Source organism: Canis lupus, chromosome 7, assembly GCF_048164855.1.
Source record: "Canis lupus baileyi chromosome 7, mCanLup2.hap1, whole genome shotgun sequence".
Lineage (NCBI taxonomy): Eukaryota > Metazoa > Chordata > Mammalia > Carnivora > Canidae > Canis > Canis lupus.
This window is the reverse complement of record NC_132844.1, coordinates 66,745,240-66,757,400: the sequence shown is the minus strand read 5'-3', so window position 1 is coordinate 66,757,400 and position 12,161 is coordinate 66,745,240. Positions and strand designations below refer to the sequence as shown.

The following is a 12,161-nucleotide window of genomic DNA, read 5'->3' as shown; positions in this document are numbered from 1 at the left end:
AGGCAAGCCTTACTCCTTAATTGGTCTTCCCCTGCTCTGGGTTCTGAAATGACTCAGGGAGGGAAGGGGCTGGAAAGCAGGTACTTTTGTGGGATAGCTACTCCCTGCAGGCTCGCCCCTCCTGCCTAAGGGCAGAGCAGGACAGACGCAGGCTGCTGAGCAACCAGTTCCATCTCTGACACGGGCCGAGGTGGCTATTCCCTTTCTCTCGGGCCAGGTGGACAGGGGAGGGAGGCTGGGGAAGGGAAGATCCTGAAACTAATGCCTCCATCAGCTGCCTGCCTGGACACGCAGGCTGGGCTCTCACTCCCTGGAGTCAGCTCTCTCACTCAGGTCTCTGGAGAGGACGAAGAGGTGTGAGGGAGGGCGAGGGCTGGCGCCAGCATGCTAACTTGCCGGGTACTGGCGGCGCCAGCTTTGCGCAGAAGGCTGGCCTCTGAGGGCTCCTTCTCGATGAGACATCACAGCGCACCCAGCCCTTTCACTCTACTGTCTCTGCCTGCATTACACCCCACCTGGTAGCTATGAGGCAGGTAGGGCCGGGATTATTCATTACTATGGAAGAAATGCAGCATGTGTGAACAGAAGGAACCCTGCCACTGGCTGGGCATGTGGCCACCAGCAAGTTACAGAAAATGCAGATAATCATCCTCCCCCTGCCCACTGTGTTCTGTAAATTAGGGGCACTATGCAAAGGAGGATAAATAGGATGTGGATTTTTTGAAAATGAGCAGGTGCTATAGAATGTAAGTGCGGGTTGCTCCATGGGCTAGGGAACAGGGCAGTTTCGATGGGGGAAGGGACCAAGGGCAGGGTCTGGAGTGGGTTCAGAGGAGGGACAGGGAGGGGCAGCAGGGGCCTCTGGGTGACTACAGCGAGGCGTGTGCTCAGTAGGTAGAAGGAGAGCTTGCAACCTTGAAACCAGCTTCAAGGCAGCAGGGCGTGGTGTCATGGGAGAGTAAGTGTGGCTTCCCAGGGCCTGACTTTTCCCTCTGCCCTAGAGAACCTGGTAGCCAAGTGCCTGCTTGGCTGGGATGAGCCTTTGGCAGCTACCCTGCCTCTCGTCTTTCCAGACAGGTGTAGTCACTCACCTGCCTGCACCTGTGGGCTCTCGGCTACCCACACCCTAACCTGGCACCTGTTCTGGCAGGGAGCATACTCTCTTTCTGTGAGCTGTTGGCTGGAGCCTGCAGGCCTTCCTGCCTGCCTTGGCCTGGATGCCAACCCCTCTGGTTCTTTTTGCTCCTTAAACTCGTGTTTGACCACCTGTTGGCCTTGGGATCATCTGATGGCTCACCGCCCCCCCCAGAGCCTCCTGCCCCTTAGAGGTCCCTGATGACACTGGGGAGGTTAATCATGGCCCCCCCACCCCCTGACAGACCAGACATCAGAAGCTCAGAGAAGGAAGGGCCATTAGAATTCACTTAACTCCAGTCTCTGTTTATAGAGGTGGAAACTAATACTCAGGGAGGGAAAGTGATCTGGCCAAAGTAACCTAGCAAATTCATGGCGAGGCAGGGCCTAGAACCTGGGTGTCCTAATTCCTAGTCCAGAGCTCTTTCCACCTCCCTAAGCCCTTGGCTCTCTTTGTCAGGGAGTCCCTACCATGCCTGGGTCCCACCCCCACAGGTCCCAGGCTGGCCTCCGTGGCTCAAGAGCAGCCTCTGCGGCCACTCAGGATCCAGGGGCACGCGGGGCTCTGGGCAAGTTGTCTGAGGCCAGAGATGGGAGTTTGCTCACAGCTCACAGGCTATGTCCAGGGCCTCAGAGGGGCCAGGGTGGGGCCCCTTCCCACTCTCTGAAGCCAAAGAAACTGAGCTGGATCTCTTCTCACCCTCCTTTGATGTAGTCAAGAAATGTGCACTCTGATTCCACAGCAAAGGAAAGCAGCGTGACCTTGAAAACAAAACAGAGTTTGGTCAGCAGGGAGCTCAGGGCTGGTTTGCGGAAAGTGAAGGAGCAGGGAGTATGCACCAAGTTTGCAGACTCTGTCACATACGGTACCCACAAGGACCCTACAAAGTACAACTATTATCTCATCTTATAGACAAGGAAACAGGTTCAAAGAGGCAATGCAGCATGCCCAAGGACACCACCGGAGCCTGGTCGAGTGAGCCCAAACCCGGGTCTGTCTGACTCCAGAGCCTGCCTCCTTGACCATGATGCTCAGCTGCATCCCAGCAGGGCACGTTCTCTGTCACTGGAGCACCGGGGCTCAAGCCAAGAGCACAAGTTTCCCCTAAGTGGGTCCGTGCGTGGAGTGTAGAAGACAGGGGGTCTTCCTGAAACAGGCCTAACAACCTGCCACTGCTGACAAGGCCCTTGCCGTGCTAACGATAGATCCCAAATCTTTACCTTCTCAGCCCCAAGACCCTCATAAAGCAGCCTGTTCTCTCTTGGGAGGTAACTGACCTGGGGCTCCCTCCAGAGCACACGCTGCCGTTCAACCTCTGCCCCCTGTCGGCTTTGGCATTGGCTTTGCCTAGACAGGCAGCTACCTGGCAGCTTATTACGATAATGATTTAGGATCGTGGAGACAAGTAAGTGAAAGCCTGGCTGCCAAAATCAATTAAATGAGGCAAGATTTGGAAGCAGGGGAACTTTTACTTGTGTCAGAGAACTTGACCCTAGAATTTGGGGAACCCTCTACTGGTGCAGACTCTGCTATCTTTATCAACTCTCTGGATAGGCCAGGGAGGGCCTCTGCTTGATATTAGCCCAAATAAGGGGAGGGTGTGTGGGCGCTGCGCTGGGCCTTGGAGACCCCACCTGCTGTGATTACAGTGTTAGGCGCCTGGATGGACAAAGCCTCCCTTCCATAGGAGTGGACTATGGCAGCGGCCTCCACCCTGACTGATGACCACCAGCCTCCCTGGGGAGCTTTTAAAACCTCCTGCAGCCTGACTGAGGACCCCAAACCAATTATATCAGTTTAGGGAGTAGGGCTCTGGCCCTGGATCTTTTCTTAGCTCCTCACATGAGTCTACTCTGCAGCTGGGGGTTGAACCCCACTCCCCACTCCCATCCCCCAAAGGCCCTGGGATGAAGTAGTTCCCTAACCTGCCTGACCATATGGATACCCAGGGCCTTGCTGCTCAAAGTGTGGTCCCTGGGCCAGCAGCAGCAGTATCACCCTGATGCTGATTAGAAAGGTGGACATGCAGATTCTTGGCATTTTACCAAGATCCCCAGAAGATTCTGCACATAGTAAGTAAGGTATGAGAGAAGCTGTAAATATGGGTTCCTAGGCCCCAGCCTAGGCCTCCTAAAATGGAAGCCCAGGGAATAGACTAGGCATTTGTTTTTTTAAAAAAGATTTTATTGATTTATTTGAAAGAGAGAGAGAGATTGCAAGAAGGGGAGAGGGGAAGAGGGAGAAGCAGACTCCCTGCTGAGCGGAGAGCTCAATGCAGGACTCTATCCCAGGACCCTGGGATCATGACCTGAGCCAAAAGCAGATGTTTAACGAACTGCACCACCCAGGTGTCCTGGGCATGTGCGTTTAATAAGCATCCCGAACTGGGACGCCTGGGTGGTGCAGTCGGTTAAGCATCTGACTCGATTTCAGCTCAGGTCATGATCTCAGGGGCATGAGATCGAGACCTACGTTGGGCTCTGGGCTCAGAAGGGTGTCTGCTGGAGATTTTCTCTCCCTCTCCCTCTGCCCCTCCAGATCATATGTACTGTCTCTTTCTCTCTCTCTCAAATAAATAAATAAATCTTTAAAAAAAAAAAAAAAAAGCATCCTGGGCCCTGACTGATATTTTTATGGTGAAGACTGACCCAAGACAAATAATGTCCCCTCTGGGTGTCAGTTTCCTTATCTCTAAGAAAACTGAAGATCAGTGGTTTTTGGGCAGCCCTGGTGGCACAGGGGGTGATCCTGGAGACCCTGGATCGAGTCCCACATCGGGCTCTCTGTATGATGCCTGCTTCTCCCTCTGCCTGTGTCTCTGCCTTTCTCTCTCTGACTCTATGAATAAATAAATAAAAATCTTAAAAAAAAAAAAAGATCAGTGGTTTTCAAACTTTGTGTGTGTGTGTGTGTGTGTGTGTGTGTGTGTGTGTGTGTGTTAGCTGTACATCCAAGATTTCTCAGCTGGGGAAGGTGCTGCGTCCCCTAGGGGCATGAGAATGTGTGGGAAAATTTCAGGGGTCTCCCAGTGACTGTGGCACTACCAATAGCCATGGGCCGAGGCCAGGAGTGCTAAGCACCCCACAATGCACAGGGAAGTCCTGGGAGATGAAGAATGATCCTGTCCAACATGCTGACAGCATTCCCACTGAGAAACACTGCAGCTTTTCCAAGCCTGACTGGGAAACAGAATCATTCCCCTTTGAATGAGCAGAGTACTTTGCAGTTTACAAGTTCTCGTCTCCAGCTCTCTGTCAGAGCCACCCAGTGCAAAAAGCAGGGTAGGGATGATTTATTAGCCCCATTTTACAAATGGAGAAAATAAGGGTCCTCAGAGGAACCTCAGAGCTCCCTAATGAGGACCTCTTCTGGGTCTGGAGTTGCAGTTTACTTAAATCTAATGACTAAATGTGGCTACATTAGCTGATGGGGCTATGGACCTCTACAGTGGGGAGGGCAGGAAGGAAGCAGCTCTGAATATATTTGCAGGGCAAAGACATTGGCTTGTACAAGAAATGCACTGTGGGCTGTACCTCAGGACCTTTACACATGCTCATCCCTACAGCTATTATTCCCTTTCCTCAATATCCTGAATACTTGTTTGCTCACCTTCTTCAAATCTCTGCTCAAACATCACCTTCTTAGAGAAAATCTTTCCTTGACTACTTGATATAAAATAGTAGTTTTGTCTCTGGCATTGCCTAACCCTTTACCTTCTTATGCTTTTTTCCCACAGCACTCACATGTGACAAATACACATATGTGTGTGTGTATATACATATATATGTCTTCTACCTCCCTCACTAAAATATAAGTACCAAGAACCAGATATTTAGGTCTGTCTGCTTCCCAGCTGTATCCTTCATGCCGAGAACATGGTAGCACTCAGGAAATCTTCTTTCTTGGACAAATGCATGAATGTTCTGGAGACTGGCCCCTGGAAGCCACACACTAGTGTAATCCTAGGATCGTCATGACAAACAGGGGCAGTGCCAGCTACCAGCTCTCAACTGAACTGTAGTGCTGCCTGCCATCTCTAGCTCTGTGACCTTGGGTGAGTCACTTCCCTGCTGGCAGCCTTGGTTTCCTCTCTTCTGATGAGATGTCTGCCTCTCAAGGAAACAACCTGTGAAAAGCACCGCAATGGGGAATTTCCCAGAATTAAGGGCCCCATGCTCACTACTCCTTTTCCTCTCTCTTTCTGCAGGAAGTCCCCACGGGAGTTTCTCTCTGGGATTTCTTATTCTTTACCACAGTGCCTATGTGTGGCCTGCACCATCTATACACCGTCTACCATCCACCGGCTACCCCCCAACCTGTTGCTCCATCGGCCCCACCCCTCCCCACCCCCAACTCTTCAGGTCTGGTTCTCACACTCTGCAGGAACCCACATGGACACGCAGGAGTCCTGACACCAGACATAGCTCAGGCCTCAGGATGCCTGCACCCGGCTGCGGGGGTGGGGTGGGGCTGGGGGGTTGGCTACTCACTGTGCCAGAATTCACGTATTTCTTTTTCTTCATTTTCTTTTTTGGGTTTACCACCTGCATTAAAAAAACAGTTGGCGGGTAAGGAGTGTTTCCAAGCAGTCAGGGCCAGGCTCATAGAGCTTGTAGCCACCCTCAGGTATGGCCTCAGCCCCAACAAGCAGACTGTGGGGCATGAAGACTGGGGAGGGGGGGTACGGGAGGTCCAGGGGAGGAGGGTCCTGGGAAGGTTTTGTGAGATACTGGCATTTAGATTTACGCAAGCGGGCTTCCTGATTAGACCCGGTGTTGCACGACCAAACACACCAGGAATAATATTTATTTAACCTTTTTTCCCCATTGCTCCCCCAGACACAGCCTCCACCCAATGTGGCCAAAGGATGCCCTCTATGCCTGCTCTTGTGTGTTGGCTCAGACTGCTCCCCTCACCCCAAATGCCTTTCCCTCCTCCCTCCACCAATTCCCACCCTCCCTGCTCCTCCTTGGAGATCCAGCCCTAGGGCCTTTGAGGCTCCCCTCTCCACCCCCACCCCCACCCACCTAACAGGACAGTGAGAACTTTCTTAACTGTTCCTCTCGTGAAAGCTTTCATCCCAAACCAGACCTGTCATCAGAGAATATAGGACAGGCCTAGGCACATATTTAGTAGATGCTAAAAAAAAAAATCACTTATTGGTGGGCTTAACTCAGTGGTCTCAAATGCCCATGCCCTCAATATTTGGCCTTGTTTGGAGACACTTTGGATGTCATGACTCAGGGAGAAGATAGATGCCAGGGACGCTGCTGAACATCATGCCATGCACAGGGCAGCCCCAGCCACTCACCCCCACCCTGCCCCAAGAATCATCAAGTCCAACATTGAGTAGCATGGAGGCTGAGAAGCTGGAGGCCCAGTGAGGGGAGCACCTTGCCTTGTGAGGCCTCCAGGGGGCTTCCACATGGGCTGCATCTATACTGGCCTTCAGCCCCACTGGCTGTTCTGCTTGGGGGGTGGAGTTCAGGCCCCACTTTTCCCTAATCTCCCACCAAAGGAGGCAAGGAGGGTTGATTTTCATACTAGTTCTGTCCTCCACAGGTTTCTGGTGAACTCACTGGCCCTCCCCCCATCTCCCGTTCTTCTGCAGGCAGAGGCAGCAGGCTTTGTCTTTAGCAGAGGACTCTTCTGCCTGAATGAGTGCTGATACCCATTTCTGGGGATCAGGAGACAAGACACAGGGACAGAAACAATTTGCCCAAGGTTGCCTAGTGCTCTGCATGGTGACAAAATTAGAAACCAGGTCCCAGCTCGCAGGCAGATAGAGCTGCCCACCTGGGTGTCGCCCTGATAACAAATACAAATGCAAATATTTATGGGGTTGGGGAAAGATTCGTCTTCAGGAGATAGAGGACAAGAGGAACCAAAAAAGGGAAGCCAGGAATGTGAAAGGAGTTGGAGGAAGGGAGGACCATTCCAGGCTGAGCATCAGCGAGGCTTGCCGGGAACAGGTAGTGTTGAAGGCAGGTATTGGGGGCAGGAGGGTTTGGGCATGGGGTGATGGAGGGAGGGCTTTCCAGTCAGAGGAGATAGTTTGGGGGAGGGGCCATAGAACTGGACTCCAGAACCACAGGGTGGAAGAGTAAACTGGGCTAGCTGGAAGAGAGCCTAGAGCACCAAGTTAAATGTCTGAACATCACCCAGCAGCCAGCAGGGAACTCTGATGACCTCTAAGCTGATAGGGGGGCACGATCACAGCAGACTCTAGGATGCCAGGACCTGGTGGAAATGAGTATGAGGGGAGAAGGAGAGACACCAGGGGCATGTTTACCTGCCCAGTTTTGCCACGTAATGGCTGTGTGACCGCAGGCAAGTTACCTGACCTTCTTGTGCCTCAGTTTCCTCGTCTCTAAAATAGGAGTGAAAAGTACCTACTTTATAGAAAGGTATGGGGATGAAATAGGTCAATACAAGGAAAGTGTTTAGGACACGGTCCGGAATGAAGTAAATACTATATAAGCGCTAGCTGCTATTAATTTTTATTACTACCACAACTACCACCCCCGCTAGTCCAGGTGAGAGGTAATGAGGGCCTGGGGGTTGTTGGAACAGGTACCTAGCTATGACAAAACTCCACTGTCAAGAAGTGACCACAGACCTTGGGGCCAGGGCATGGCTGCGGGGGCAGGAAGGAAAGGGGCAGGGGTGACCAGGAAGACACAGAAGGAAGGAAGAGCTGGATTTGGGGCCCAGGTGGGAAAGCTGGCAAGCTCTACAGGTGGAAACTGTGAACATGGGGAAAGAAGCCCAGAACGACTTCAGAGCCCCCATGGGCACAGAGGCCATCCAGATGATACGGCATTCACAGACACATTTGTGGAACACCATGCTCTAGGCAAGCTCCAGTGCTGTGGTGCCTCATTTTCCCAGTCTGGTCCCAGGAGGGTGTGGAATTTGAGAACCGAACACATCTCCAACTTTTATTCCCAAGTAGCCCTCCCAGCTGAGGAGAATAAACATGGATTCCTGGGGGTCTGGGTGTCACCCAAAGACCTGGCCACAAGCACATTTCTTTGAAGTCTTCTACGTTACCTTTAAATTAGCCTGTAGTCCACATTTCCACTCTCTAATTATAACTGTTTTAATATTAAAGCAATGTTTTGTTCTCAGATCCTCATGTGAAGTGGGTACTGAAGAAACGCCCTGTTTATTCTGAGGTTTCATGCACTCCAGCACACACCTCCACCCCAGGGACCAGCCTCTCCAGCCCGCGTGGGCGGTGCCCTCAAGCTCTGTGTGGGGCACCGTCGCCCCCTGAGGGCCAGGCTGGGAACTTCCCAACTCACTGGCTGGAATTCTCAGCCTTGTCCTCTCTGCTCACCCCTGGGCAGGTCTGGGTTCTGCCCTCCTGGGCAAGCAAGCAAGCCACCCGGTGGCTCCCAGGGGCCAGGAGCTGTGCAGGTTTTGGGAATAAATACAGTAGTGATTGAGACACCACCCCACCCTTGAGGACCCCATGGTCTTTGACGGGGTGGGAAGTATGGCAAACAGTTTAACACCCCTGGGAAGGGGGTTGGTGAGGGAGGCATGGGAGCATGGAGGAGAGGTATTTATTTACCTCAGACTTTGGGGGCGGAGTGAGTGTGCAGGTGGAGAAGATTCCTAGAGGAGGAATATACCCAAAGGGAGTCCCCAAGGATCCATAGGCCCAACCAAGTGAAGAAGAACAAAGGGAGCCCCAGGGGAGCACTATGGAGTGAGGCCCAGAGGCCCAGCCAGCAGGGAGGTTCAGAGAGCATAATGGGGCTACCACCGGTAGTGGGCAGAGGGGAGGGGCCAGGGCAAAAGCCCTGGGGCCTCCTAGGGGTGGGTGGTATGAGTCTACTTAGAAACCCCTACTGGTTGCTCGCAGATTCTAGGTTGCTGGGACATGGTGCCCATGTGGAGGAGCTTGGACTCTACCTTGTAGGTAAAGGGCCCTTTAGGATCTCAGCTGCGGCAGGGGAGTCATTCTGAATCTCCTCCCCACCCACCCCTCAGTGTGAACCCTGACCAGGCAGTAGCTGGACATGTGAGCCAGACACTCAGGCTGAGGCCAGCGCCCACGATGAGTCTTTCCTGCAGAAGCCTGTTCTCTCCTCAGGCAGTTTGGACCTTTAGAGAGGCCTTCCGGGGACACGGCCCACAGTGCAAGGCCTGCACCCCTGGGACTGCCGGAGTGTAATTCCTTTTCTAACTGATGATATTTCCAATGGAGAAAACGAATCAATCCAGCCTTTTCTGCTTTTAGCTTGAGAGATCATGGCCTCTTCTGAGCCTGTCAAGCACACTTAAAAGCTAAACTCTGAGAGACATAATCCCTTCCATTCCCTGCTCTAAAAAACCTCTTTAGAGGAAGCCAGAAAAGGATGGATCCTGCTTCTCTCTGCCTGGGTGGGGGAACAAAGAGAGCCCTCCCCTTTGCCGATGCAGAAAACAAAGTAATTAACTGCGAGGATCAGAGCCCTTTCAAAGAAATTCACCCACGCTCTATCTTCACAGTGGCCTCGTTCAACTGAATTCAGTATGTGCTCGGATCACAAGCACCTACTGGGTGCCTGGCGCTGCACAGGCCGACGTGAAGGGAGGCCACGGGAAGGGCTGTCGCCTAGCCTGCCCTTACGGAGCTTCTGTCTAAATGGAACACAAGAGCTGCCCACTCAGAACAGAGACGCCTGGCTGGCTCAGTGGTTGGCCGTCTGCCTTCGGCTCAGGCCGTGATCCCGAGGTCCTGGGATCGAGTCCTGCACTGGGCTCCCTGCATGGAGCCTGCTTCTCCCTCTGCCTGTGTCTCTGCCTCTCTCTCCCTGTGTGTCTCTCATGAATAAATAAAATCTTTAAAAATTAAAAATAAATAAATCTAAAAAAAAAAGAACAGAGACACAGAGTGAAGGAGTGCAAGTGTGGAGTGGTTCAGACTCGGTGATGGGAGCCAAAGCCTGCTCTTCAACGTTACTAGCTGAGTGGCTGCTCCTGTGAGGAGGGAGCCCATTTCCAGGGCTGCCGTGAAATCTAAATCTCCTGGCACACAGGCGCGCAACAGATGACGCTAGAAGACAGCCTTGATGGAACGCTCACAAGGGGCAGGCACTGTTCTAGTGACTTCTTTAATGCTCAGCGTGCCTGGCACAGAATGGTTCAGGGACTTAGCCCACGTCACAAGGCTGGGACGTGGTTAGAGTCAGAGTATGAACCCAAGAAGTTATTAGGGCTAGAAGTTTCTGCACTTCAGTGGGTCCAGCATGACATGCTGTCCATGAAGCTGATGTGAGGGAGAAAGCACGAGGCCAGAGTGGTTGGGAACGCCAATAGGGGAGCTGGGACTCAAGCTGGGAGGGCACCCCAGGACGGTGAGCACACACGAGCAAAGGCTCAGCAGCAGGAACTGTCCTTTGAGGGCAAACACTATTATCTCCAGAAGGACTGGGGGCCCTGTCCAGGTTCTCCACATCCAGATGGAGCTGTCCTGACCTCTGTTCCTCTGACTCTCCTTCCAGAAACAGTAAGATACTCAGCAGGCCCTGAAACGGTTCTGATTGAAGGCAGAGGGCCATTTCCAACTCAGGACCTTGGGTGTCAGACCTCGCAGCCTTCTGATAATGTCCCCCACAGTCTGCCCCATCAGCACCCCTCCTCCGCCATCCTGTCAGAACTGCTTTTTGTGGGGTCACTATAACTCAATATTGTTTGCCTCTTGGTTCTGCAACCTACAGAACCACATGTCTTTGGGCAAATTCCTGAACTCCTCTGAGACTCAGGCTTCTTAGCTCTAGACTGGGACAGTAACTCCCACCTCACAGGAGAACATGCAAAAACCCCCGCCCAGCTCATGGCACACTGCAGTCCTCAATGGCTGGGAGGTACGTATAAGGAGAGCAAACCCCAGACTTGGGGTATCCACCTCACCTCATAGATGTTGAACTGGCTCTGCCCGCGGGCCAGCTCCCGGTAGCTGGTGGTGAACTCGCCAATGAAGTCGTGGCTGCAAGAGAAGGCTACTGTGAGACGGCGTGGCCCAGGCTGCACACTGCTTCTAGCCAACTGCCCGCCTCTCACATCCCTTCTTCTGGCTCCCCATCCTGCCCAGGACCTCTGCTGCAGGGGTGCATGCCAGCAGAGAGCCTGGGTCCCTGGCAAGAGTCAGTGTCACCACGGAGCAGGAGACCCAGTGGTCACCTAGCCAAGAGCAGGGCCCCGGAGAAGGGGACCACTTCTACTTGGATTCTTGTTGGAACAAGCCAGCTGTGCAAGGTATTCTGGGGACAACTGGAGAAATTTAAATATGAGATGAATATTAGGTGGTATTCAAGAATTATTTATTGTTCAATGTGTCAGGTGTAATAATGGCATTCGTGGTTCTGTAGGAAAATGTCCTTATTTTTTAGACATTCTCAATGAGATATTTAGAGGTAAAAAATGCCTTGATGTCTGTAATTTAAACTACATCAGCAAAACACAGCTAAAGGAAATGTGGCAACATGTAACACTTGTTAAATTCAGATGATAGGCTTAAAAGCATTCATTAAAGTCTTCTCTTTTTCTGTGTATTTGCCATTTTTCCAATAACAGTTTTTGAAAAGACAATTTGCGTCATGTCCATCGAGGCAGCTGGAGGTGTTTTCTGCAGTGGCCACGCCTTCTGGCACTCTGGCCCCCACAAGTGTGTTGTATGTGTGTGTTAAGTGCAGCAAAAAGCAGGTGCAGGACAACTCCTGTCTCCTCTGCGGCTGGCTGTCTTTCACTGTCCCCGCCCTGACAGAGGGAGCCTGGAGTACCCCCCAGAGGTGCTGGAGAGTGATGCCCGGGAGAAGTCCCTGGGGCCTGGCCCTGCCTTGTACCCGCTCTGTATTTTCACTACACATTTATAGCTCTTGGCACTCAGACTATGAGCTCCTTGATGGCAGGACCCTATGACACCTGGTGGCTGTCCCCAGTTTTCCCTGGTGAAGAAGAAGTATGGGGGACCTCCAGGGTAAGATAAACATGTAGCTGACTTGCCTGTTATGTGGTTAACAAAGCAAGTTCA

The 12,161-nt window shown here is 52.4% G+C and overlaps 1 protein-coding gene across 5 annotated transcripts in view; it reads right to left on the bottom strand.

Annotated features, from left to right (window-relative positions):
* Window positions 1–12,161, bottom strand: part of CPNE5 (copine 5) — a 90,156-nt gene that overhangs the window by 9,093 nt on the left and 68,902 nt on the right. For all 5 annotated transcript variants that reach the window (XM_072833237.1, XM_072833235.1, XM_072833236.1 and 2 more), the window contains 3 exons: window positions 11,042–11,117; window positions 5,626–5,679; window positions 1,835–1,896 (listed from right to left, as the gene is read on the bottom strand). In XM_072833237.1, the coding sequence (XP_072689338.1) occupies window positions 1,835–1,896; window positions 5,626–5,679; window positions 11,042–11,117 (192 nt within the window). The remainder of the gene's footprint in view (window positions 1–1,834; window positions 1,897–5,625; window positions 5,680–11,041; window positions 11,118–12,161) is intronic.